Source organism: Megascapheus bottae, chromosome 22, assembly GCF_031878675.1.
Source record: "Megascapheus bottae isolate mThoBot1 chromosome 22, mThoBot2.hap1, whole genome shotgun sequence".
NCBI classification, from domain to species: domain Eukaryota; kingdom Metazoa; phylum Chordata; class Mammalia; order Rodentia; family Geomyidae; genus Megascapheus; species Megascapheus bottae.
Genome location: NC_143530.1, coordinates 2,819,583 through 2,843,299, shown reverse-complemented (window position 1 = coordinate 2,843,299; position 23,717 = coordinate 2,819,583). Strand labels below are relative to the sequence as shown.

Genomic DNA, 23,717 nt, shown 5'->3' with positions numbered 1-23,717 from the left:
GGTAGAGTGCTTGCCTAGCATGCACGAAGACCCACGTTCGATTCCTCGGTACCACATACATAGAAAAAAAAAAAAAAAAAAAGCTGGGAGTGGTACTCAGACTCAAGAGGTAGAGCTCTAGCCTTGAGCAAAGCCTAAGGACAGTGCTCAGGCTCTGAATTCAAGCCCCAGAACTGGCCAAAAAAAAAAAAAAAAGAAAGAAAAAGAAAACCCAGGGAATCAATTCTCCCAGAATTTCACTCCCTGCCCTTCTGAGGTGAGACCTAGCTATTCTAATTTAATTTGGCAGGGTTTGATTTGCATGATCAATTTTGACTGACAGGTGTGTTGTTACTGAGAGTCTGAAGACATACTCCTCACAATCACAGCAGGCTGCTGCCACCGTGTGGTTACTGGGTAAACATGTACAAGCAGCAAGGGATGCAGGCAGAGCTTGCCAAGAAACAAAAAATGGATAAAGAGCACAAAGCATCAAGACCACGAGTACAAGTTTTATTTTACAATCTAAATACTCTATCTGCAAAGAAAGCTTTCTGCAAATGACTGTGAAATGACGCCCAACCCTCTCTCTGCAGAATTTGCAGCCTTTTCTAGACAATGTGGAGAAAGCAGAAAAGCACCTGTCCCCTCAAACGGCATGTTATTTACATAAAATAATGTTGTGTCTGAGGAGCCAGGAAGGGTGGATGGTCTGGGTCTGAGGTGCTGGAGGAGGGACTGGGAGGGGTAGATGGTCTCTGGTGTCTTTGCTGCAAAGAGCCACAGTCTGCCCCCACCCTTCTTCCTGACCCCGGGCAGCTTTCACCACCAGTCCTCATTCAACCACATCACTCTGTCCCCAGCAACTTCAGCCAGTCAAACACTGCTGTTCCAAGAACAAAGGTGAAGGCTGGGGTAGGAGGAGTGGGAGCATGGCGACCTCCACGAGCAGGGCCTGCCCCCTCAGATGAGGAAGATGATGCCCTCAGACACCATGACCTGGTTGTCATCCTGCATCCGGTTCAAGGCAGCCTGGATCTCCTTGGGGGAGAAGGGCTCTGCTCGGTCACGGTTGATGGATTCTGTGAGCCGGTTCATGCCCACCGACTGGGCGTGGGCTTCCCGAAACACATCCAGGAGGGCCACCTTGAAAGTTTTCAACCTGGACAGGACAGAAAAGGGGGAGGAGTAAACCTACCAAAGCCCATACTGGGAAAACCCTGCCTGCAGCTCCCTCCTTCCCCCTCGCCCTCTCACTGGGCCCCACACTAAGTACTGCAGTACACCAATTCATGCACAGGAGGAAGAAATGCCATGGGAAAACTAGAGGGTAACCTGGAACCAAGGCTTGCGCCTGGAATCCACCTGTGATGCTACGTGGGAGGATAAGACTGGGAGGACAGTGGTTTGAGGACAGCTGGGGCAGCAGTTTGTGAGACTCCTTAAATGACAGTTGTGAGCATGGTGGCACATGCCAGTCATCCAAGCTACAACAGGACTCCTACAGGCAGACGGCAATCCAAGCATGCACCAGGCAGATGCCAAAAAATCCACCAAAGGTGGGGGCAGGGCTCAGTAACAGAGCACCTTTCCCAGAGAACTCGAGGCCCCGAGTTCCACACCAGTGCTTTTAAGTAAAAGAATAAAATAGACGTGTGTGTGTATGTGGGTATTGGGCTTCAATGCACACTCACGCTTAGCTTTCTCACTCAAGGATGGCTCTCTACCACTTGAGCCACACCTCCACTTCTGGATTTTCTGTTTGTTAAATGGAAATGAGTCTCTAGGATTGTCTCTCAGTGTTGGGATGAGAGGCACGAGTCACGAGGGCCCAGCCCCCAGGCCTTTCAGGTTGTTGGGAACCAGCAATCCTACACTGTAGGAATGGAAACTGGTCCACCAGCTTGGAGGCCATTCACTGGCACTGACGACGGACTTAACAGCAGATATCCCTTGGACCAGAGCGCCTACTTCTAGGGCCTCACTTCCTATACTTGGCATGAGTATGACACACTGAGGAAGCTTCCATTGTCAACAGTGGCCATAGGAACCATCAAAACTAGACTGAAAAGATGTTCACAATTCCATACTATGAAAAACTGCTATTCTTAAGAGTGAACTCCATGAGGGCCAGGAGTGTGGCCTAGAGGTAGAGTGCTTGCTTAGCATACATGAGGACCCAGGTTCGATTCCTCGGTGCCACATACATAGAAAAAAGCCAGAAGTGGTGCTGAGGCTCAAGTGGTAGAGCTCTAGCTTTGAGAAAGCCCAAGGACAGTGCTCAGGCCCTGAGCTCAAGCCCAGGACTGGCAAAAAAAAAAAAAAGTAAACTCCAAAAAGACAAAGCACTTTAGGACAGTGTTGTTTCTGGAGGAGCAATTACAACTGATTATTATGGCTTCCCTAAACATTGCTGAGTGTTTTTCTAATTTTTGTTTAACACATTGCATTGAATGAGCTTCATACATCAAAAAGAAAAGCTAGTCTTACCTATGGGGGTTTTTTGGGGTCCAGTAAACTAGAAATTTACAGATAAAAATGTTTTCTGAAACTAGCAAAAATTCACTTCATAAGGGTCACTTTGAGGGGGGGAGAAATGCATCCTATTAAAAAGAACCCAAAGTTATAATAAGACAAATGGTGTCCTGACCCGGTGAGGATATAATTCAAGTTCCTACAGAGAGAGAATTCACAAAACAAAGCGAGCCATCCAGGATTCTGGGCGGAGCTCTCCATCCAATTCCCCCAACTGTCCTGAAAGTTCCATGTTCCACTTGGAACGCAAGCGTGGCTTCTTACAGCGCCCTGTCTCCCTGAGAGCAGGTCTCGCTCAGCTGGAACTCAGGCGGCCCAGGAGCCACTTCCCCACTCACCTGGCCTCGTCCAACTCCACCTTCTGGGATTCCGTGGTCTCCTGAGACTCGCTGGACTCCTTCTGGGACTCCGTGGTCTCCTGAGAGTCTGTCTTCGGAGTGTGTACTTCAGAAGGTGGACAGGAGCACAGATGAGAAAGAAGATGGAGGTGAACAGTGCCCCATCACCACAGAGGCAATCTCCTCCACCCCTTGCCCCTCTCAGCCTCTCAGTCCGGAGTCAGCAGCACCAGCAATGCTCGCTCACCTTGGGGCATCTCCTCCTCTGTGTCACTGAAGTCATAGGGGTCGTAAGAGTCCCCGTCCTTGGCACCCGACTGACGAGTCCTCCTCCTAAAATACACACAGCAGTCAGGGAAAAAGAAAGCTCTGGGCAGCGCCATCATGCACCACTGGACAGAGAAGGAAAAGGAACCATCTACAAAGTCTACAAAGTGAAGTCTAGGCTGAGGGACATCCTACCACGCATGCTGAGCTGTTTCCCCGTGCTTCTCCCTATCATCCGTCCTTTCACTCAGTCACAGGCATGAAAGAGGGAGGAAAAAAAACCAGTATCTCAAGAATTCTTAGCCAGGCACTAGTGACTCATGCCTGTAATCCTAGCTACTAAAGAGGCTGAGATCTGAGAACCAACAGTCAAAGCCAGCCTGGGCAAGAAAGTGTGTGAGACTATTATCTCCAATCAACCACCAAAAGAGCCACAAGTAGAGCTGTGGCTCAAGTGGTAGTGCTAGCCTTGAGCAAAAATGCATAGGCCCCTGAGTTCAAGCCCCAGGACCAGCACAAATAAATGAAATGGGAAAAAAATATAGACATATACACATACACACACCAAAGGTGTCATGTGTGGGTTTACTGCCACCTGGCCTATGCTGGATGTGACCCAAGCATCCCACTAGACACGACAGGAGGCTCCTCCCTCTCTCCTGTGCTCAGGTCAGGCCCTCAGACCCTGCAGACCCACAGAGAACCCAGTGTCACCCGCAGTGGAGTGGCCCTCTACTCTTTTCCGACCAACAGAGCTTCCTTGCACTCCTCTCACCTCTTCCTCCTCTGCTGCTGTTCCTCCTGGCTTTTCCCTTCTTCATCTTCAGTCTCTGAATCCTCTTCACTTCGCTTCTTACGTTTCTTCTCCTTCTCCAGAACCTAGGACCAAGGGAGGCATGGGTGACTGGTGACCAGAATAAGAAACAACTGCCTTGCCATCAGCAGAAATCCAAGACCACTGCCACGGGGAAGCAGCTGACCAGCCCTCTCCCAGGACCACTGCCACGGGGAAGCAGCTGACCAGTCCCCTCCCAGGACCACTGGCCACAAGGAAGCAGCTGACCAGTCCCCTCCCAGGACCACTGCCACGGGGAAGCAGCTGACCAGCCCTCTCCCAGGACCACTGGCTACAAGGAAGCAGCTGACCAGTCCCCTCCCAGGACCACTGCCACGGGAAAGCAGCTGACCAGCCCTCTCCCAGGACCGCTGGCCACAAGGAAGCAGCTGACCAGTCCCCTCCCAGGACCACTGCCATGGGGAAGCACCTGTCCATCCTTTGAAAATGTTGGGAAGTCTTTCACAGAGGAGGGATTCAACAAATGTTGGTTGAATAAATAAGCAAATGAAGGTAATGTGGAATGTGGCTATTTGAGAATGAGAGGTTTAACCAAAATTTAACACAAACTCCAAACTAGCAAAAGGAAAGAAACGTTAGATGTATTTACAACATGGGCTAATTTACTACATGAGGGGAAAGGGGGGGGTGGGAAGGAGGGAAAGAGGAAAAGGCAGCCCAGGCTTATCCCATCGTCTCTGTGTGCAAATACTAGGGCTTGAACTCAGAACCTAGGTGCTATTCCCTGAGCTGCTATGCTTGAGGCTACACCCTACTACTTGAGCTACAACTCTATGAAGAATTTCGTGGACTTTCCTTCCCAGCCGGGCTTACAATCCTCAGATAAATGGGGGTAGAGATGTGTAAGCCACCAGTGCCTGGCCCAAGAGGAATAAACGTGTGTGTTTGTGGGCATGCGTGCTTGCACGTGTCCACGCATGTGTATGCTCATATACACATACACATGTGAGCACATGTACTGGCTTAAACTCAGATCCTGGGCACTGTCCCTTAGCCTCTTTCACTCAAGTCTGGCGCGCTACTTCCAAGGCTCACCTTCTTGAAGTAGGCGTACTGGACCAGCTCCACCGCTTCCTCCGCGTCCTGCAGGTCCACCGTCTTGCTCATGCGGGCCTTCGCATGGGCTGTGGACAACCGGATCAGAGTTTCCAGGGTTCTCGCTGTAACTGGAGATGTCTGGGAAAGAACACAAGAACGGGATTCCTTCCAGAATCTGGTAGACTGCCACCAAACTCTCCAAGAGACCCACATAAATATTCAGAGGCCTGTTTTCCCTGTAGGTCCCATTCAAAGTAGAAATCTTAGCCTATATTAGCAGAGCTAGAGAATGCAAATCCCAATCCCAAGACCACAACTAAAATGGTGAATTATGCTCATTTTCTGACTCAGTGAGAGGGCTTTTGACAACCCAGAACCATTCCTGGGAGGGAAAACACAGTTACAAAGAGAAGCAGTTTAATAGTTAGACAAGCACTATCTCTACACAATCTAGAAGGCATCTCTTAGAGAGCAAAATTCATAGGAAGAAGTTGAAGAAAAGCAGACTTATGTGCCATAAGATCTGATTCTGATACCCAAGCAGTAGTGTTCTGAGCACATGGTCACAGGAGTGAAGGGTTCTGGCAGAAGACAGAATGGGCATGAGGCAAGAACACATGGCCTACACCCTATCTAAATCCAAACAGAGAGTCTGTCACCTAATAAGGACTGTGAGCTTGGGACTTCCTGCTCTAAAAGTATAAATGAGCCACACTACTGTCAAGAGCAAAAGGAAACCTATGTTATGTTACTACAAAGAGCTTAGTATAACCACCACAAACCTCTTGGTAATTTGTCAAAATTGTGCACTAATGTCACAGTCTGGGACCTTCTCTCATCATCGCACTCTTATGTGGAACACTAAAAACAGCAAGTGTCTCCATCTGCACTCAGCCTTTCACACTCAGTGCTATGTAAGAACCACACAAGGCACACGTAAACTTCCTAAATATGTGTGACCTCTATCTAGGTACGGCCTCTCCTGCTCTAATCTGAGCTCTCTGAGGACAATTCCATTGCAGATGAGGACAGGAACAAAGTGGGTTCCCATAAGCCATGCCTAAGTCCCTGAATGAGGAGTCTGTACCTAGTACTGCTGGAGTCCTGACTGCATTTTCCTTTGGAGAAGAAAGGGATTAAATTTCACAGGCTCTAGCAGCAAGGGACGTGCTGAGCCTAGGAAGGCTTGCAGTGCTGCCCAACCGCTCAGAAAGCAGGGTCTCCTGCTCGGCATCTCCCCTCCCCGAGAGGGCCCGTCCTGGCGGGGCCCCTCGCCCTCGCTCCCTTACCCGTGCAGTGTCGGAGCTCATGCTGTCCTGGCTGCGCAGGCGCGAGTACTCCTCTGCGATGTAGGCCGCTGACTCCTGGGTCAGGACTGGCTTGATGATCTTGGCCACGTGGATGTATTTCTTCATGAATGCCGCACTCACCATCTTCTCCCTGGGCCACACAGTGAGTTTCCTTCCCTGCAGCACTCACCACCTGCCCCTCACAATAACCACTTCCATGGAGCCTACACAAAGCCCTTCCACTACTTTAATTTAATTTAGGCAGTACTTGTAAGTCAAGCTGTTTGGGGAGAAGTTTGGGTATTATCTCACATACAGTAACACCCACTAACCTTACAAGGCAATTGACCAACAGAGTACACAGGTGGAATGGAAAAACGCCCCAGGGTTCCAGCTCCTCGGCCCGAGCCCCGGGGAGGACAAGCAAGGCTCACCTTTTCTTCTTGGTCCCATGCAGCAAGTTGTCATGCTTCTCGTAGATCTGGGTGTCCTGCTGGTCGTCCGGGTTGAAGTTGGGGTCGTCGGTGGCCAGGATTTCCACAGCACTACCCAAGGGCAGGGCTAGGAGAGCCAGGTTGAAAGAGCGGAGCCCAAGAGAAGTGAGACATGAGAAAAGTGGACCCAAGAGGGGTGAGAAAGACGGAACCCAAGGGAAGGTGCCTCTCCAGCACAGGATGACCAGACCCCGTAGGAAGCTATGAGAAAGCCAGTGGAACTACCCCAACTACACAGCTGTCCAAAGGCACTCTAGACCTAACACCACACCGCCTCCTCCCGCTGGATCGGGCAGGCAGGAACCCTCCCATCCCTCCAGGGCCTCACCATCGCCATCCTGCTCCCCGGGGGCTCTGTAACGGTGCATTCTGAGGACGTGATCTGAGATCTCCCGATCTTGCTCAGGATCCATCTGATCCAGCATGATGAAGAGCAAATCAAAACGGGACAGCAGCGAGTCCTGCAGCCCGATGTTTTCCATTGGGGTCTTGTACTGGTCATACTGGGAACACAGAAAGACAGTAAGGTAACATCAGTGGCAGGAATGACAAGAAGCCACATCAAATCGAGGAGTGAAATGGGAAACCTGACCAAGAAGAACAGACAAGAAGCAGAGAAAAAGCAACGCCTGTTAAAATACTAAAACAGACACCATCTCTTCCCCTCACAAGCTGGCTGAAGTGCAAGTGGCCTGAGCTAACTCAGAAGCCAACTTCCTCTTACAGGAGCCTCTCACAGGCTGAGTGCAGGTCCCAAATTCCGCCCCCTCCTTCCCAGGCTTGACTGTCATCTTCCAAGTCTCAGTGCGGGGTGGAATGTGATCTGCTCCACCTCCCGTTCCTGTTGTCAGGATACGACAGCCTGAGAGGTCTCGAGTGCTGGAGTCTCTTACTCAGAAGGTAGTAAAAACCTCCAATATCTCCTTGGTCTTTGTGAATGACAGCTTAGGGACCCTGTAAGCCCTGGGATTGAAGAACACATATTCTTCCTTTCCCCATTTTAGAGAATTATCTTTAGGTAACTAACTTTCCGGGGTGTTCTGTGTCAGAACAGTGGTAAGTCACTGCTGCAAGCCCAGGGCACTTAACTCAGAAACGGGCTTCGGTTAGTCTCCCTACAATACAATTCTCAGCCCAATGACTGGGCAGAACCCAGCAGGGACAAGGACAGCGGGCGAGGGCCGGATTCTACTCACCCTTCCGTAGACAGGATTGGCAGCTGCCAGAACACTGCAGCGGGCGTTCAGGCGGGCGTGGATGCCCGCCTTGGCGATGGTCACTCGGCCCTGCTCCATCACCTCGTGGATGGCTGTGCGGTCCATGTCAGACATCTTGTCAAATTCATCGATGCAGACCACGCCCCGGTCAGCCAGGACCATGGCCCCTGCTTCCAGACGGCGCTCCCCTGGGGAGAGGGAGTGAAAGTGTCTGCGGGGGTCTGGGTTGTGGGACAGAGAGGGGAAAGGACCCCCGCCTCCTTGGGCATCCACTGCTAGAAATCCTGGGCTCACTGTCTAAACTCCAGCCTGGATCACTGCTTGTCCCAGGCTCACCCCTACAGAGCTAGCCTCTAATAAGCAAGCTTCAGAGAGCCCCTTTCTTCACCTCACCCTCAGGTGACAACTAACTGGAGTTCTCCTTTTCACTGGTCTTCAAGTCTTTCCTCTGTTCATGAAGCTGTCCAGTCTTCAAGTTCATTTCCCTTGTCATTGAGTAAGCTTTCTCTTTGGAAATGCTTTCAAATCACCTTCTACTACTGCAAGATAACATGTGTTCTCCAGTGGAGCCCCAAGCAGCCTTTCAACTGTATCTTCCACACACAAGCCTGTGTGCAGGGCAAGCGCAATGGCGCTGCTCAGCCTGCAGCTGGGCCTTACCTGTTTCCTGGTCAGTGGTGACTGCAGCCGTCAGCCCCACTCCTGAGGAGCCTCGGCCGGTGGTAGGAATGGCCCGGGGTGCCGTGCAGAGCACGTACCGCAGAAGCTGAGACTTGGCGACGGATGGATCTCCTGCGGGACGGGGCAATGATGACTCTAGGACATCCCCTCCAGCTCCCCATCCAGCAAGCCCTACTCTTCTGGCAGTTCTCAGAACAATACAAATGTATAGTCATGGTTGTTAAATATTACTTCCTTCACTTTCTTCTTTACTGCTTCACAAGCATACATTCAATTTCTTTTTAACTTAGTTATTGGGGCATTTTAGACATTATAAATCAAGAATAAGATCCACTTTAGCCTTTCCACCCATAACAGGACTAAAGTGTGACCAGGTAGACAGTCACGAGCTTGTGCACAGTCTTACCTGCCCCATCCCCTCCACACACACTCAGGGGATCTGCTGTAGACGCCAGTCACCATACCTATCAGGAGAATGTTGATATCCCCACGGATGTGGCTGCCATTTTGAAGGTCTCGTTCTACCCCTCCCAAGAGCAAGCAGAGAATTGCCTTCTTGACATACTCATGCCCATGAATACTCGGAGCCAACGAGCGGGCCAGCTGGTCAAAGATGTCCTGGAGGAGGAGAACCAATGGAGTGACAAGCCTAGTGACACTCAGGAACTTGTACAGGCCAAACACTACTTCACCACGGGAGCTCCTGCTCTAGGACAAACCATACTATCAAAACACAAGTCAGAGCAGGTGAAGACACGGCCTAGAGCCCAAAGTCTGTTTCAAGGCTTACTGTTCAAGAAAAAAGAACAAGCTTAGTGTAGCTTAATGCTAGAATGTTCACGTAGCACATACAAAGGCCGTGGGTTTGATCCCCAGTACTGGAAAAAAAAAATAGTGTGTCAAGGTTCAAAGCATTTGGGGTTTAACAAGAATGCACTGTGCTTTAGCAGTCTACTTTTTCACATGTTCAACCAGAACCACAGATCCAATGAAAAACCTATTCCTTCTGGTTTGAACAAAATTGGATGAAGCCATAACCAACATTTTACAAAATAATAATAGTCACCTTCTAGCTCTAATATAGAACCAGCCCAAACCACGACTGTTCAAATCCTTCCCCAGCCCTCAAATCCCCAAGGCTGTCCAGACCTTGGAGCGGGTTTTACTGAACTTCTTGATCTTGGCTATGTCCTCAGCAGAGAATGAAGGCTGAATGTCCTTGCTCATTTGCTTCACATTGCAGGCAATCAGGACAGTCCTGGGACAAGGACAAGAGTCAGAAGTGAGACTACGATGCTATTGAGCCAGACCAGCAACTTGGGGCTATTCTGAAACGAATAATCAACTCTCTCTGCCCATGCTCTCAAAAGGGATGACGATGTCTCCTCTATCAGTTATTTATCTCCTGCTGACACACAGGTTACAAGAGTAGTTGGGGGAAGAGATAGGAACAAGAGAAAGGCTTCCAGATGAGATGTCAACACTTTAATCACAATACTAACCATTCTTGCTCTGAGTAAATATCACCAGTCCCACCTGGCAGGGCACAGGGACAGGAGAAACCCATCTCACAGGTAGGTGCTTCCCTCAGCAGTTAGAACTCTTCAAAATATAGCCAACTAAGTCAGGTACCAGTGGCTCGCACTTGTAATCACCACTACCCAGGAAGCTGAGATCTAAGGACTGTGGTTTGAGGGAAGCCTAGGCAGGCAAGTCTATAAGATTCTTACCTTCAACTGATCACCAAAAAGCAGGAAGGAGAGCTGTGGCTAGCTTGAGTGGAAAAGGCAGGCCCTGAGTTCAAGCCCCAGTACCAGCACAAAAATAAAGCAAGACATATAGCCAACTAGACCAAGAACACTGATAGGAACAGAAACTGCTCCCTGCTTTCCAGGCCCCGTACCTGAAGGTCCCTGAGGTGTAACCTCCCTTCTTCCCAGGAAGGCAGCGGTAGGTCCCCACCACCTGGATTCGGTCACCAGGCTTCACCTTATCCACTAAGTCATCGTCGAGGATGACATCCACGGAGCGGGGAAGCTGACCCGCGGGGGCTTTCTCCGGCATCTCCTGGATGGTGATGGTCTGGTGGTCCTTATAGACAGAAAGGCCATATTCTGTCTCCAGAGGGTTGTTCTCCTCATCCTGGACAAAGGCACAGAGACACATGGCTATGTTGGTCCTATCTTTACCATGGTACACTCATCTGGCACGAGCAATGTAACTCTGAGATGGCTTGATTAAATTTAGCTATCTAGCAACAAATGAAAAAAAAAAATCCAAGTATCTTCTCCAGCCTTATTTCTGGTCTGGTAACAATCTAACGGAAAGCACAGACGGGAAAGGCTACATGAACATGGAAATTGAGATTCTCACTCCCCTACTGAAGCTGCATACATGTTTATACTCTGAGGCAACCCCCAAAACCATACTCTACAATGCTTTCAGCAGCACTACTCCTAAAAAGCAGTTAATACAACGTATCTAAATGTCCTTAGTAGAATGGTTAAAAATGGATACTCCACCCTAATGTGGGGGAAAAACCATAGGAATAACTCAAAATACAATGCTGAGCAAGAACAGTTCAACCGAGGGAGCTAAACACTTCATCTGGAGAATCACCTGGTGATTCTGAAGCTCACCAATGCTTGTTTCCATTGTCTATGTGTTTCATTTCTCCACCAGGCGGTAAGGCTGAAGACAAGAGCTAAGTATAATTCCTGTCTTGTCCTCTATACTATATATGATAACGCTCAATTAAAATCTGACAGGAGGGGATTCTCTGACAAATTGATTTAGATTCAAGTAATCCATTTTAATGATGTTTGCCTCACAAAGGAAGCCTCTTATCATCCTCCAATCACATCAATCTGGACACACAAGGAAAGCCTTTCATCTGCCCATCTTCTCCCAAAGCCACCATGAAATTACATAACAGCATTATGTCACAAGATATATTTTCCATTTTGCTTTTTTTTTGCCATTTGTGGGGCTTGAACTCAGGGCCTAAGCACTGTCCTTGGGATTTCTCAAGGCTAGAATTCTACCACTTGAGCCACAGACCGAGTCCAACTTGTACAATGTATGCGATACCAAGGAATAGAACATGGGTCTCTGTGCAGGGTAGGCAAGCACTCTTACCACTAGGCCAAACATTTTACTTTTGTAAAAGATCATAAAATTATATTTAACATCTCAAATTTTCTAAAGTGAGTACTCTGTTTTACACTGGTTCCTGAGGCTTGAGCTCAGGCCCCAGATACTATCCCTGACCTTTTTGCTGAAGTGAGCCACAGCCTCACTTCCAGGTTTTTGGTAACTGGTTGGAAATAAAGAGTCTCATGGATTTTTCCTGCCCTGGGTGACTCCCAACCGCAATCCTCAAATCTCAGCCTCCTGAGTAGGCAGAATTACAGGCATGAGTCACCAGCGCCCAGCTAAAGTAAGTATTCTTTAAAAAAAATAATAAAATTGTGAAGTTACATATTAAATTCATAACCAATCTGTCCTTTAAGTATTCTTTTAAAAAACTGTGAAGTTTACATATTAAGCTCATAATCAATCTTTCCTCTAGACTAATCCATACTTTTCACCCTGCCTGCTTCTAAGAGAAAGACTTCAGAATTATACAATAACTTGCATTAAAAATCACACTGATTCCAACCCCAGAGGAAGCCCGATTGTTTCCAGATCTTCACCTTGGTGGGGTAGACAGAGCTGGATGGAAAGGCCACAAGAGTGGTAAGGTCGGAGTAACGTCGCTCTATAGTCTTCTTGGTAGCAGGACAGTAGTGGACGCTGCGAACAACTTTGGGACGAACTAGCGAGCCTTGGAATGGAAAATGTGCATACAGAGTCATCAAACAGGAAAGTGACAGAGAGGACATCTAAATCCATGAGCACCCAATACGATGTTCTTCTAACTAAGCCATTACAGTAACACCACCATGGGTACACTTTTACATATACATAGAGAACATCACCATACCCAAGTGAGATACTAAGATTAGTAGTTCAGGGTTGGAAATGAGATTTTCAGTAGCTCTCGGCAGAATCCTCATTCTGCCAACACACATGGGCACGGTGAACTTATGCACATTTTATCATGTAATTTCAACATCCCACCTCTCTGAAGCCATCTGGATCCCCAAGCCTCTCCTGTCTATCCCACCTCCACTTCCTTAGTGCCCCCACTCACATTTAGTGACAATGCCCTCCACACAGACTACACAGCTGAGGAAGCAGGAAGTAAGGGTCCGAGGAGAGACATGCTTAGAGCCAAAGCTTCCCTCCAGTCCTATGTAGAACTCTTCATACTGCTTGGCATACGTAGCATCAATGGAGGCCACAAAATCTTTTAGGGCTCGCTGGAAGGCAACCAGCTCCTCAAAGGCATTGCTCAGGAGGCTGCAAGGGGTCAAAAGAAAGAATAATTGGGCAGAACAGGTAGAATTCAAGAAAATGGACCCTCAAAATAGAGATTATCATTCTCAGATGATTGTGATAAAAAAAAGAAAATCCAGCCTCAGGGGTTGGGGATTTAGCTCAGTGGAAGAGCACTTGCTAGCAAGTGCAAGGCCCTGATTTTGGTTCTCAGCTCTGAGGAAGAAAAAAAAATTCAGTTCCTACTTGCTCCTGCAATTCTATGATTCAATAAAATACACCTGTTCTGCAGACTAATTTATCAAAGATATGAAAAGTATTTGTAAATAATAAAGATGTCAAATTATATTCAGCTCGACACTGGATGGAGAAATGCAGAAGAAAAATGAGAAAAATGAACGAACTCCTTTTTAAAATAACAATTTAAAAACCAAACAAGTATAGGAGCAAGAAAGGTAATGAGGGCTTCCAGTTAATCACATTTCAATGAGGTTCTGTTCCTCTCTGACCACAAGGGAAGTGGACAGTCTCACATAGAGCCAGGACACTGACTGGCCTGTGTACTGGCTGTCACAGGGAGCCAGGACACTGACTAGCCTGTGTACTCACCGGTTGGCCCTCTTCTCATTTTTCCTTCGCAAGTCATTGACATTGACAATCAGACGATATTGGTTGTCACTGATCAGCTCTCGAACTTTGCTCTGGTAAATTCCCTGGTCTTCCTACAAAACAATCACCACATAACAAGACAACAGCCACAAACACAAAAATGTTTCCAGCCAGAAGCAGCCCTCAGTGAGAGCACACAGGTGAACGGAACAACGGAGCTCAATTCCTCAGTGTGCCTTCACCAGTTTTTCACTTATATTTGCCATCTCAGCTTCCAAGCAGACCCCACTGGGAAAGTATAACAACCATAGGGCCCAGGCTACTACGACGACTCCCACTATCATCAACAGCCCTTATACTGATGTTTCCTAAATGGGGCATTGAAATGAGTTCTTTAGAAGGTTAAAAAAAAAAGTTTCAAGGGCAATAAGCATAAAAACAAAAAACTTGCTAAAAAGTACATTTAGACCAGGCACGGGTGGCTCACGCCTGCCATCAGGAGGCTGAGATCTCGGTTGGAAGCTAGCAGGGGTAGTGCAGGAAAACACGAGACACTCATTTCCAATGGGCCACCAAAAAGCCGGAGGTGGAGCTAGAGCTCAAGTAGCAGAGGCTTGAGCGGAAAAAGCTCGGGGACCACACCGAGCCTTCAGTTAAGCCCCAGCGTGGGCATGCCACACACGCAAGCGCACACACACGCGCGCGCGCGCACACACACACATGAACTTGGTAAACATGGAGGTGGACACGCCCGTCCCTGACTCTTTTGTTTTTTTGGTTTTTTTTTTTTTTTTCCAGTCCTGGGCTTGAGCTCAGGGCCTGAGCACTGTCCTTGGGCTTTCTCAAGGTTAGAGCTCTACCACTTGAGCCTCAGCACCACTTCTGGCTTTTTTCTATGTATGTGGTATCGAGGAATCGAACCCGGGTCTTCATGCATGCTAGGCAAGCACTTTAACCACTAGGCTAAACTCCCGGTCCCCCGTCCCTGAGTCTTACTCGTCCCAATGCACCCTGTGTGCTGAAGTGTAAGTGAGGCGTGACATGAACGCGCTCTGATCGTTCACATCCTAAATGCTTTTCGCGTCCACGTTCCCACGACCCCCCGCCCCCCCCCGCCCGCGGCTTCAAGGTCTACACGGACGCGGAATGGCCGCGAGGGCCGGGCGCCGGGAAGGAAGGGCCGGGGGCCGGGAAGGCCGGGGGCCGGGAAGGAAGGTCCAGGGCCCGGGAAGGCCGGTCCGGGAAGGCCGAGGGCCGGGAAGGCCGAGGGCCGGGAAGGCCGGGCGGGCCCGGGCCTGGTCGGGGGCTGCGGCCTCGCGGAGACCCCGGCGGCCCCGCCGCGCCCGCTCACCTCGTCATCCAAGAAGTCCAGGTAGTCTCTCTGCGCCTCCCGCAGCTCCACGTCGTCCAGCACCACGGTGCCCGCCATGCCCGCCGCCTCTGAACCGCCACTCGCAGAGCCGCGCGGAAGAACCCGGGCCGCTTTGGCGCGAAAACTTCACAACTTTTCCCGCCACCACAGCCGACCTACCGGAAGAGGCGGGGACTCTGGGGGGCGGACCCACGCGCTGATTGGCTAATACCCGTAACCGGAACTTCGGGGTCCAAGTGGGCGGCTCTTCCCGCTGGGGGTTTCCGCCCGACTCCTCGCGGTGGGGCGGAAGAGGCCGTCCGGTCTCGTTGCATTCTGGGAGTTGTAGTCCGGCTCCTTGTCCAGCTGTTGGTAAGTTTCCGTTATTTTCCAGCTTCAGTTACACCTCTCTTACCTTCAGCAGAGTGCAACCCATTGCATGTCCAACTTTATTTGCAGCTGATCCTTTCAATTATTTTTATTAGTAAAACGCAAAAATCTTCCACGTACAACTCAAGTGCCTTTTTAAACCTATGCCGCCCGGGTAACCACTCACAATGAAGAACAGCTCTTCTCCAGCATGTGTTTTTCTTTTTCTCTTCCTGAACTGGAAACTAAAATACCTGGCTGTGAGATATAAAGCATTTGGTAGTTCTGTACCTGGTATTTCTATGAATGACTAGCTCTCTCTGTGGTCATAAATACCCCAAGGATAAAATATCTAAGCAAAATATGTATGCTACTGGCTTGTATGATTATACGTTTTTCCAGCTGTTATTATCCATCATTATGTTTTGTGCCATCCCAGTGGGCAGAAATATTCATACTTAAGTTATCAGTTGGCTACTTTATGTACATGATCAAGCACAAAATAAAATTCCAGAATTACATTCCTTCTTACAATTACACATGAATGGATAACTTAATAACTTCATGTCTTCATCAGTTGATCACAAGTAACTTTACGAGTATATCAACGCATCACTGATATCTTGAAAGTAGCACTAAAAGAACCAAAAAATTTACTTGCAGTAGAAAGTAACAGCCTGAAACTAACACATGTTTATGCCTGGACTTCACTTTCCATATGTGTAGTAGGAGGAAACTGAGTTGGGAATTCTCTAGTAAATCTGTTCCACTGTAGCATTCCACAGGCTTGGGGTAAATTTAGAGAGTAGACAAAGACAAATTTCATGTAATGACTGGATCATGCCAGGTCCCGATTTGTTTTAATGTCCTTCAGCCATGAAGGATATACATATTTAATGGAAATGCCCCCCTTAATGAGAACATGTGATCATTAAGCAAAGAAAGCACTTTTCCTTGTTTATCTCTTGTATCTCCAAACTGCCCTGAAAGAACAATCAATCCAATTGCTCCTAAATTTAAAAAAAAAAAAAAAGCAACATTCACATCTACCTCATTTACAGTCCTGGGGACTGTACCTCCTCTACTTCTTTTGCAAAATGTGGCACATAGAAACTCACTTGGTGTGTCTGTGTTGTTGTTTTTTTTTAATTCCGTATCTTATTCTGTATGTCTAGATCTGTCTTCTTTCCTGCTTGGCAATTGGATCCATGCCAATTGCCAACGCTAAATAACCACTAGGGGGCTTCCTGGAAAGCCTAAGTTTGCAGGAAGACACAAAGAGATTACAAAGTATATACTATCCTCCCATTTTCCATAATCCCAGGGACCAAAACTTAATCATAAACACATGATAGGCATTTCCAGTATATCCTAAATAGAAAAACATACATTGCAAAGCATTTTGAATACAAACCTGTTGTTAATAACTTGCTTTAGGCACTCAAGATATCCACTATTCCACATTCTATCAAAAGCTTTGCAAACTTATAGGTCACAAAACTATGCCTCAGCTGGTAAGGAAGCTTTAGGAATACCTGCACAGATAGGCTTGAGGGGACGGTATCATCTGTGGTATGTCAGAATACTCCAGGTTGCTGTAGTCTGGGGTTTCGATCACAAACCCAAACAAAGATGGTTACTCTGGCTGCTTGACTTACCCACTGTGTGAGGACAGGCAATTGACTTAAACACTTCCTCCACTTTCAATAGATATCTCAAAAGATGCTTTGAGTATTCACTGAAGTAGTAAGAAACGTAGATTGTTGAGAAAAGCCAAGTGTCAATGGCTTAAGCCTGAAATCCTAGCTACTCGGGAGACAGATCTGAGGATTTCAGTCTGAAGCCAGCCTGGACAGCAAAGTCTGTGAGTCTCTTGTCTCTAATTAATCAGAAAAATAAGCTGGAAGTGGAGCTGTGGCTAAAGTGGTAGAGTGCTAGCCTTGAGCAAAAGAAGCTCAGGGACAGTGTCCAGGCTGTGAGTTCAAGCTCCAGGACTGATGCGTGCCCATGTGTATACACATGTGTGCAAGCATGTGCGTGTGCACACACACACACAAATACATTGAAAAAAGTGCCTGGCATGTAGTAAGAACTAAGTAAATGTCAAACATTGGCAGTGGTGATGCTGTATTGGTGGATGGAGAGGGACCAAAGGTTGGGGAGAGAAAAATGAAGAACTGCCCTAGAACAATTAAGACAACCAAACTCCAGCCACCTTCCCCTTCCCGCCCTAAACTTCCAGTCCAGACATGTCCCTGAAAAAGACCTCATCTGCTAGAATAATAAATATTTTCACAGCATCATACACTGTGTTGGGTATTATACACAATCTAGAGATGATTTAAAGTTTACAGGAAAATGTGCAACTACTAGGCCTTTTTAGACATGGAGTTGATTTTTGCGGGATGTCTGAGGGTCCGGTGTGGGCACTGCTGCCTTGGGATGGCATGCCCTCGTAGCCACAGCCTGGTCCAGGGGAAATGCCGGTGTGCCCACAAGAAAGACCTGAGGGCCAAATGAGTGCACGGAGGACTGGGGGAGGACTGGGCAGTCAGGTGCATCCGGCCAGTCTGTACAGGCCCTTGGCCAGCACAGGAAGAACCCACTGTACTTCATCTGGGGACAAAGAGGTCATGGGTGGCTTCTAAGTAAAGGAGAAATGATACTAAAGTTGTGCTTTGGAAAGGTTAAATCTGGCCAAAGCCCTTGTAAACCAAGTTGAGGAAGGAGTGCTCAAAGAAGAATATGAAAGAGAGAAAAAAATAGAATAAGACATTTGAAAGGTAAAAGTACACCTAAAAGCACCAAGACATGTGAAAGGGTATCAATGTATGTGAATTAATGCACCTTCTATCTGGCAAATATCATGTAACCCTTTTACTAATTACAATAAAAAAATTCTAAAAAAAAAAAAGTACACCTAAAAGTAACAAGTTTGCACAGGGCAAATGAGGGAAGGGAAAACACAACATTATATGGAGGTAAACAGGATAGTGCCTAGAGGCCTATAGAAAGCCTGGAGAAGGTGATGATTTTGATACCTTTGTTTAGAAAGAATAATCGTCCTTTCAGTTAAGATACAAAGGAAGAGAAATTTAAGAGACATCCAAGTCTCCCAAAACTAGTAGTAATCAGTAGAGGACGCAATCTCGTCATTCCACTTGAAAATAGTATTTCACATATTGTGGAAAGGGTAAGGAAATTCATATTTTGTTCAAATGTAAAAATTGTATATGTAAACTATACTTCAGTGAAACAATCAGTTTATTCTAAAGATCTAAGGGGAAAAAGTAACCCAATCATAAAATTATCACCCCTGCATCTGGAGAGAAGGGCCCTGGAGAGCTAGTGTACTCTGAAGTAAGTTGAATGTGAATTCTAATTAGATTCACAGCAACATCTGCCTTAAAATCCATAGCACCGGTTACTAGACAGAGTAGAAGCCAGGATTGGGGGTGGGTGCTCTCCTCTACTCTCTCTCTGGACATTACAAATGGGAAAATTCGGAAATGTGCACAAGGCACTGGGAGACAGAGCTAAAGAAATGGTTTAAGGGGCATTCACTGGCATGCCAGTGAAGGAAATACAGTAACTCCACTTCTCTCCTTCTCACAGGAGCCCGTACCACCACGGCTGAAGATCAAAAGAAACATGGGCTTTCATCATCATTCCAGCCCTCCAAGATTCTGTTCATTTTACAAAGGGAAGAAAAACTATTGGCATTCTAATTTTATATTTATGTGCTGTAAGGATCAAAACAAAAACCTCCGAGAAGCTCAGAGGTTTAAAGTTCACCGCTTTCCCCAGATTTTCACTGCATGCTTTGATGAGCCTCCAAAAAATATCTCTGATCTGAAACCACCGCCGCCGCCGGTGGAAATTTTTCCTGGCCTGTTCCATCTGGTTAGCCACCTGTTTCTCTCTATGCGAACGGAGGAAGAGGGTAAGAACAAGGAAGGTGCTGGTGGAGAGCCCCAGAGGTCCAGAGAAGATGGCTTTTAAAATATCCTTTCTTTATTCACCGTCATGCACCAAAGCCAATCTCATTATCTAGAAGTACCAAGTCTCCAGTGGTATTCATTTAACAATGAAATGAAGCTTGGCACGGTGCCATGTGCCTGAAATCTTAGCTACATGAGAGGCTGAGGCAGGAGGATCACTGAACTCAGGAGTTCAGACAAAGAAAGACCCTCTCAAAACAACACAAAAGGAAAATCAGAGTACATACTGACATCAGAGCTGGAGATTACACTACTGGCCATGTAGTCTAAAGTCTTATTTTAAAATTTAGACCACTAAGGTCCACGAAATGTTGGTTACAAGCTAAAGAAACATTTTTTTTCAAAGAAGAAGCTTTTATTAAGATAAATGGTCAAAACAGGATACATGAAAGTAATGCAGATTTGAGACTTTTAGAACTGAGAAATACAGGCATTGAAATAATAAAGAAAGAAGAGACCATTTGCTCTGGACTGTCACTCTGGACATGTGGCCATGGCCATGAGGGCAAACAACCATATCGTGCTGCTCCCGGGCTAAACAGAGCCATACCTTGTAGCCGAGGGAAACTGGCTCCAGTGGACAGGCTGGCTAAAATCAGAAGGGTTGAGAGAGAGAAACAGGAAGAGAGGGGAGGGGAGAAAGAAAATGAAAGGTAAAGAAGGGAGGGAGGGAAGCAAGGAGGGAGGGAGGGAAGGAAAGAGAAATAGAGCTCAAATGATAGAGCATCAGTCTTGTGTGGAAAAGCTAATGAACAGCATCCAGGCCCTGAGTTCAAGCCCCAATACTGGCACCAAAACAAAATAGCAAGAGGGAGGACTAAAACTCATCTGGAATAGTAAGTGAAAACCTGCTGGGCCAACACTTACTTCCGACTTCCGTTTTTTTATCTCTAGATTGCCTCTGGACTCCCCTGTTTGCAGATCAACTCGCCTCCCTTCACGAACTGGTACAGTGCCTTTCCTTGTACAGCCTTCTGGCTTGGCTCCTTGGCTCCAGTCTCTGAAAACATGCCAACAGTCTACTGGGATAGAAATTCTATGGAGACCCCAGTCTGGATGTGTCCAAGCTTGGAGAGAGAGCCTATTCACAGCCAGGCATTCTCTCACAGTGGCCCCACTCATGCTCTGTGTGCATGCTTTCCTACTGGCACACAGCTGAAAAACATTCTTGCAGGGAAGCTGGCATTACAAGGCAGGAGCCAAGAAGTCCTAGGTGCCAGATTCTGCCGCTATTCAGTTCTTTGGAGTTTAGTTTGTCCATCAGTGAAACAGGAGTCATGATAGCTATTGTTACCGTTGTGTTGTGAGGTTGTAGTGACGACTAAGGAAGGTAATATTTGTAACAGAACTGTGCACAGAGGACAGTACAAAACAGATGAGATGAACAGACCAGCTCCTGACAGGTGGACTCAGGGCATCTGAGTTGGAGGTGGCATGAGCTCAGTTCTTTTGTGCTAACTTTCCTGTCACCCAGTGCCATCAAACTCTACTCCTGAGCAGGACTTCCGAGCCTGCTGTACTATACTCCCTTCTCTAAAAGGCCTCTTCTATGCACCAATATCTCATCAGCCCTTACAACAACTCTCTGGTGCAGGCATTTTTAGTTTGTTTTACAGCTATAGAAACTGAGGCACAGGGACTTAAAATACCCAAGCCTTTAGACTTAGGAAAGTAGATTCTATGCAGGTCTGTCTGTAGCTGATGCCCTTTTTCTTTCCTTCAATACTATATTTCTTCACAAGAAAAAAAAGAAGGCCAGAACTTTGGCCTAGTGGTAGAGTGCTTGCCTTGCATGCATGAAGACCGGGGTTTGATTCCTCAGTACCACATACATAGAAAAAAGCCGGAAGTGGTGCTGTGGCTCACATGGTAGAGCTCTAGCCTTGAGAAATCCAAGGACAGTGCTCAGGCCCTGAGTTCAAGCCAGGACTGGCAAAAAAAAAAGGTATGCTTATTTTTCTCAGGTAGCTCATTCTCGGTTTCATCCACTATGACAGCTGGCCTGGATAGGTATGTCTCACCTTGAGAGAATATCCTTCCTCAGTGGGCTAAATGCATCTGATGAAAATCCCATATGCTGAACTCCTAACCCCTAACTCCTAATCCCCTGAACTCCTAACAAAGGAGTGTTCTTAGGCTTAGCTGAGGCTCTGAGGACTGGACCCTTATGATGGAATTTGTGTCCTTACAAAAAGAAGCTTTTCAAATCTGAGCTGATGAATGAGCTTGCTCTCAGCCTGATGGGTCTCTCTGGCTCTTGGTTTTCTGGCTTGTTCACTGCTCCTTCTATCCTTGGTGTTTGGTTTCCTGATAGTTCTCCTCTGGAGATATCCACTTATTTAATTTGTGGATTAATTTGTGAGTTTCCCCCACTGAAGGATTTAATATCTGCCTCATAAAATCTCACTGTGTCCTTTTTTGAGTATTCCCAACTTTAAAAGACAGATACTTCCAGGCACTGGAATTCTAGCAATTTAGGAGGCTGAGATCTGAGGATTGCAATTTGAAGCCAGTCCAGGTGGGAAAGTATGTGGAACTCTTACCCTTAATGAAAAAGCCAAAAATGTGGTTGTAGCTCAAGTGGTAGAATTCTAGCCTTCAGCAAAACAACCTCAGGCCCTGAGTTTATGCCCCAGGAAGGGAAGAAGAAAAACAATAAAAATAAAAACAAGGATTCTAGTATTTCAAATTGCCATAGTAATTTCTGCTTTGAGAAACTTAGAGATCCAGTCCAAGTTAGGCCCATGACACTGTGTCAGAGTAGATACCAAGCATTGCGCAAGCCCTTGGACTTGATCCCTAGCACCAGAAATGAACGAACTAACACAGAAACATACATCACTTTCCAAGTCAAGGACATTACTTTTATTTATTTTAATACTTCTCAACTTTGTCTTCAAAAGGAAATACAATAATGAAGGAAGAGGCAAGTGGCCTAATTTAATGTTAAATGCATAGTAATTTCCTTGCTAGTTATCTGTGAGAAATATGCGCAGACTATACACAAGAAACGCTGTTTATGTCTAATACTAACAGTGGCTGACTCCTGTGCCATTAACAGTGTCTCCACTTGACAGGAGAGAACTCACTCCAGTCAAGTTTCCCTGCTATTCGCAGTACATGCTAACTGCAGCTAATGTAAATACAAAAATGTGATTGCTCGTGAGATTTCCACAGAATGTCCCCGGGCCAGCAAACAGAGCTGAGTGTCCACAATGCAGCACTGACTTCCCTGAGGAAGTTCAAGTTCTTTGGTTTTACATGTAGAATTTACCAACAGAAAAAAATGTAGCTGAACAAAGACCCAATTTGGAAACCTTGATATGCCCACGAGGGATAAAGGCATACTAGACTATAAAAACAGGAAATGATGCCTTAACGCTTAAGTTAATTAAGATAGATGATGATCCATCTTTCTAATTTAATTCAACTGCGAACACATCTAGCATCTCATGAATCTTCCAAAATTGAAACCATAGGAACATTTTAAAGAATGCATACATCATTACAAATACAGATTTACATGCCCAGCATTGAACAGCCACTTCATTTACTTGTGCATGGCTCATAAAGTTGACCTTACCCTCAAACTGCCAGCCACTAAAATTGCTGTGAAGAATGCTTAAGGGGTTTAAATGGCTCCAGGAAAGGAGCTAATCCTCGTATTCGGACTGAGACATTTGCAGCACAAAACTGCCTGCTAGCTGGGTACCAATGGCTCACGCCTGTAATTTTAGCCACTCGGGAGGCTGGGATCTGAGGATCATGGTTTAAAGCCAGTCTGGGGAGGATAGTCCATGAGACTCTTATCTCAATTAATCACAGAGAAAGCCAGAAGTGGTGCTGTGGCTCAACTGGTAGAGTGCTGACCTTGAGCAAAAGGAGCTCGAGGATGGTGCACAGGCCCAGAGTTCAAGCCCCAGGACCTGCAGTGAGGACGTGGCACCTCCCAGCAGCATGAGCAGACTTACCCGCTCTTGTAAAAGAGGAAATGCCCAGCCGACACCCCCATCACCCAGTCTCACTGCTTTGAGGACAAGAGAGAGTTACAAGTTAGCAGTAATAAAAAGTTCCAGGGCTGGGAGCGTGCCTCGTGGTAGAGTGCTCGCCTAGCATGCATGAAAACCCGGGTTCGATTCCTCGGTACCACATACATAGAAAAAAGCCAGAAGTGGTGCTGAGGCTCACATGGTAGAGCTCTAGCCTTGAGAAAGCCCAAGGACAGTGCTCAGGCCCTGAGCTCAAGGCCCTGGACTGGCAAAAAAAAAAAAAAAAAGTTCCAGTATTTGTTGAGATTACACGTAGTCCGGGAT

The 23,717-nt window shown here is 47.0% G+C and overlaps 1 protein-coding gene and 1 long non-coding RNA gene across 2 annotated transcripts; one reads left to right on the top strand and one right to left on the bottom strand.

The window, feature by feature from the left end:
- Positions 1-471: 471 nt before the first annotated feature.
- On the bottom strand, positions 472-15,218 carry Mcm3 (minichromosome maintenance complex component 3). Its single transcript, XM_090355501.1, has 17 exons — positions 15,035-15,218; positions 13,684-13,796; positions 12,890-13,098; positions 12,390-12,520; positions 10,598-10,836; positions 9,844-9,952; positions 9,159-9,312; positions 8,674-8,805; positions 7,993-8,201; positions 7,125-7,299; positions 6,737-6,863; positions 6,303-6,453; positions 5,011-5,151; positions 3,895-3,998; positions 3,100-3,185; positions 2,853-2,958; positions 472-1,141 (listed from the first exon to the last, which is right to left on the bottom strand). Exons 1-17 carry the CDS (start codon positions 15,110-15,112, stop codon positions 943-945), a joined length of 2,463 nt encoding a protein of 820 aa, XP_090211627.1. The 5' UTR covers positions 15,113-15,218; the 3' UTR covers positions 472-942.
- A 122-nt stretch (positions 15,219-15,340) lies between these two features.
- Positions 15,341-22,017, top strand: LOC150047579 (uncharacterized). Its single transcript, XR_016539214.1, has 3 exons — positions 15,341-15,406; positions 19,019-19,346; positions 20,299-22,017. It is a non-coding gene; the product is annotated as an uncharacterized LOC150047579 (long non-coding RNA).
- Positions 22,018-23,717: the final 1,700 nt, after the last annotated feature.

Bases quoted from the DNA above. Each gene is read 5' to 3' on its own strand.
- Mcm3 (XM_090355501.1), bottom strand. From the start codon at position 15,112: ATGGCGGGCACCGTGGTGCTGGACGACGTGGAGCTGCGGGAGGCGCAG. The intron at 12,521-12,889 runs GTGAGTGGGGGC...TTCCATTCCAAG, and splicing joins GGAGGGCATTGTCACTAAAT to GCTCGCTAGTTCGTCCCAAA. The intron at 10,837-12,389 runs GTGAAGATCTGG...GCCTTTGTCCAG, and splicing joins GCTCTGTCTACCCCACCAAG to GATGAGGAGAACAACCCTCT.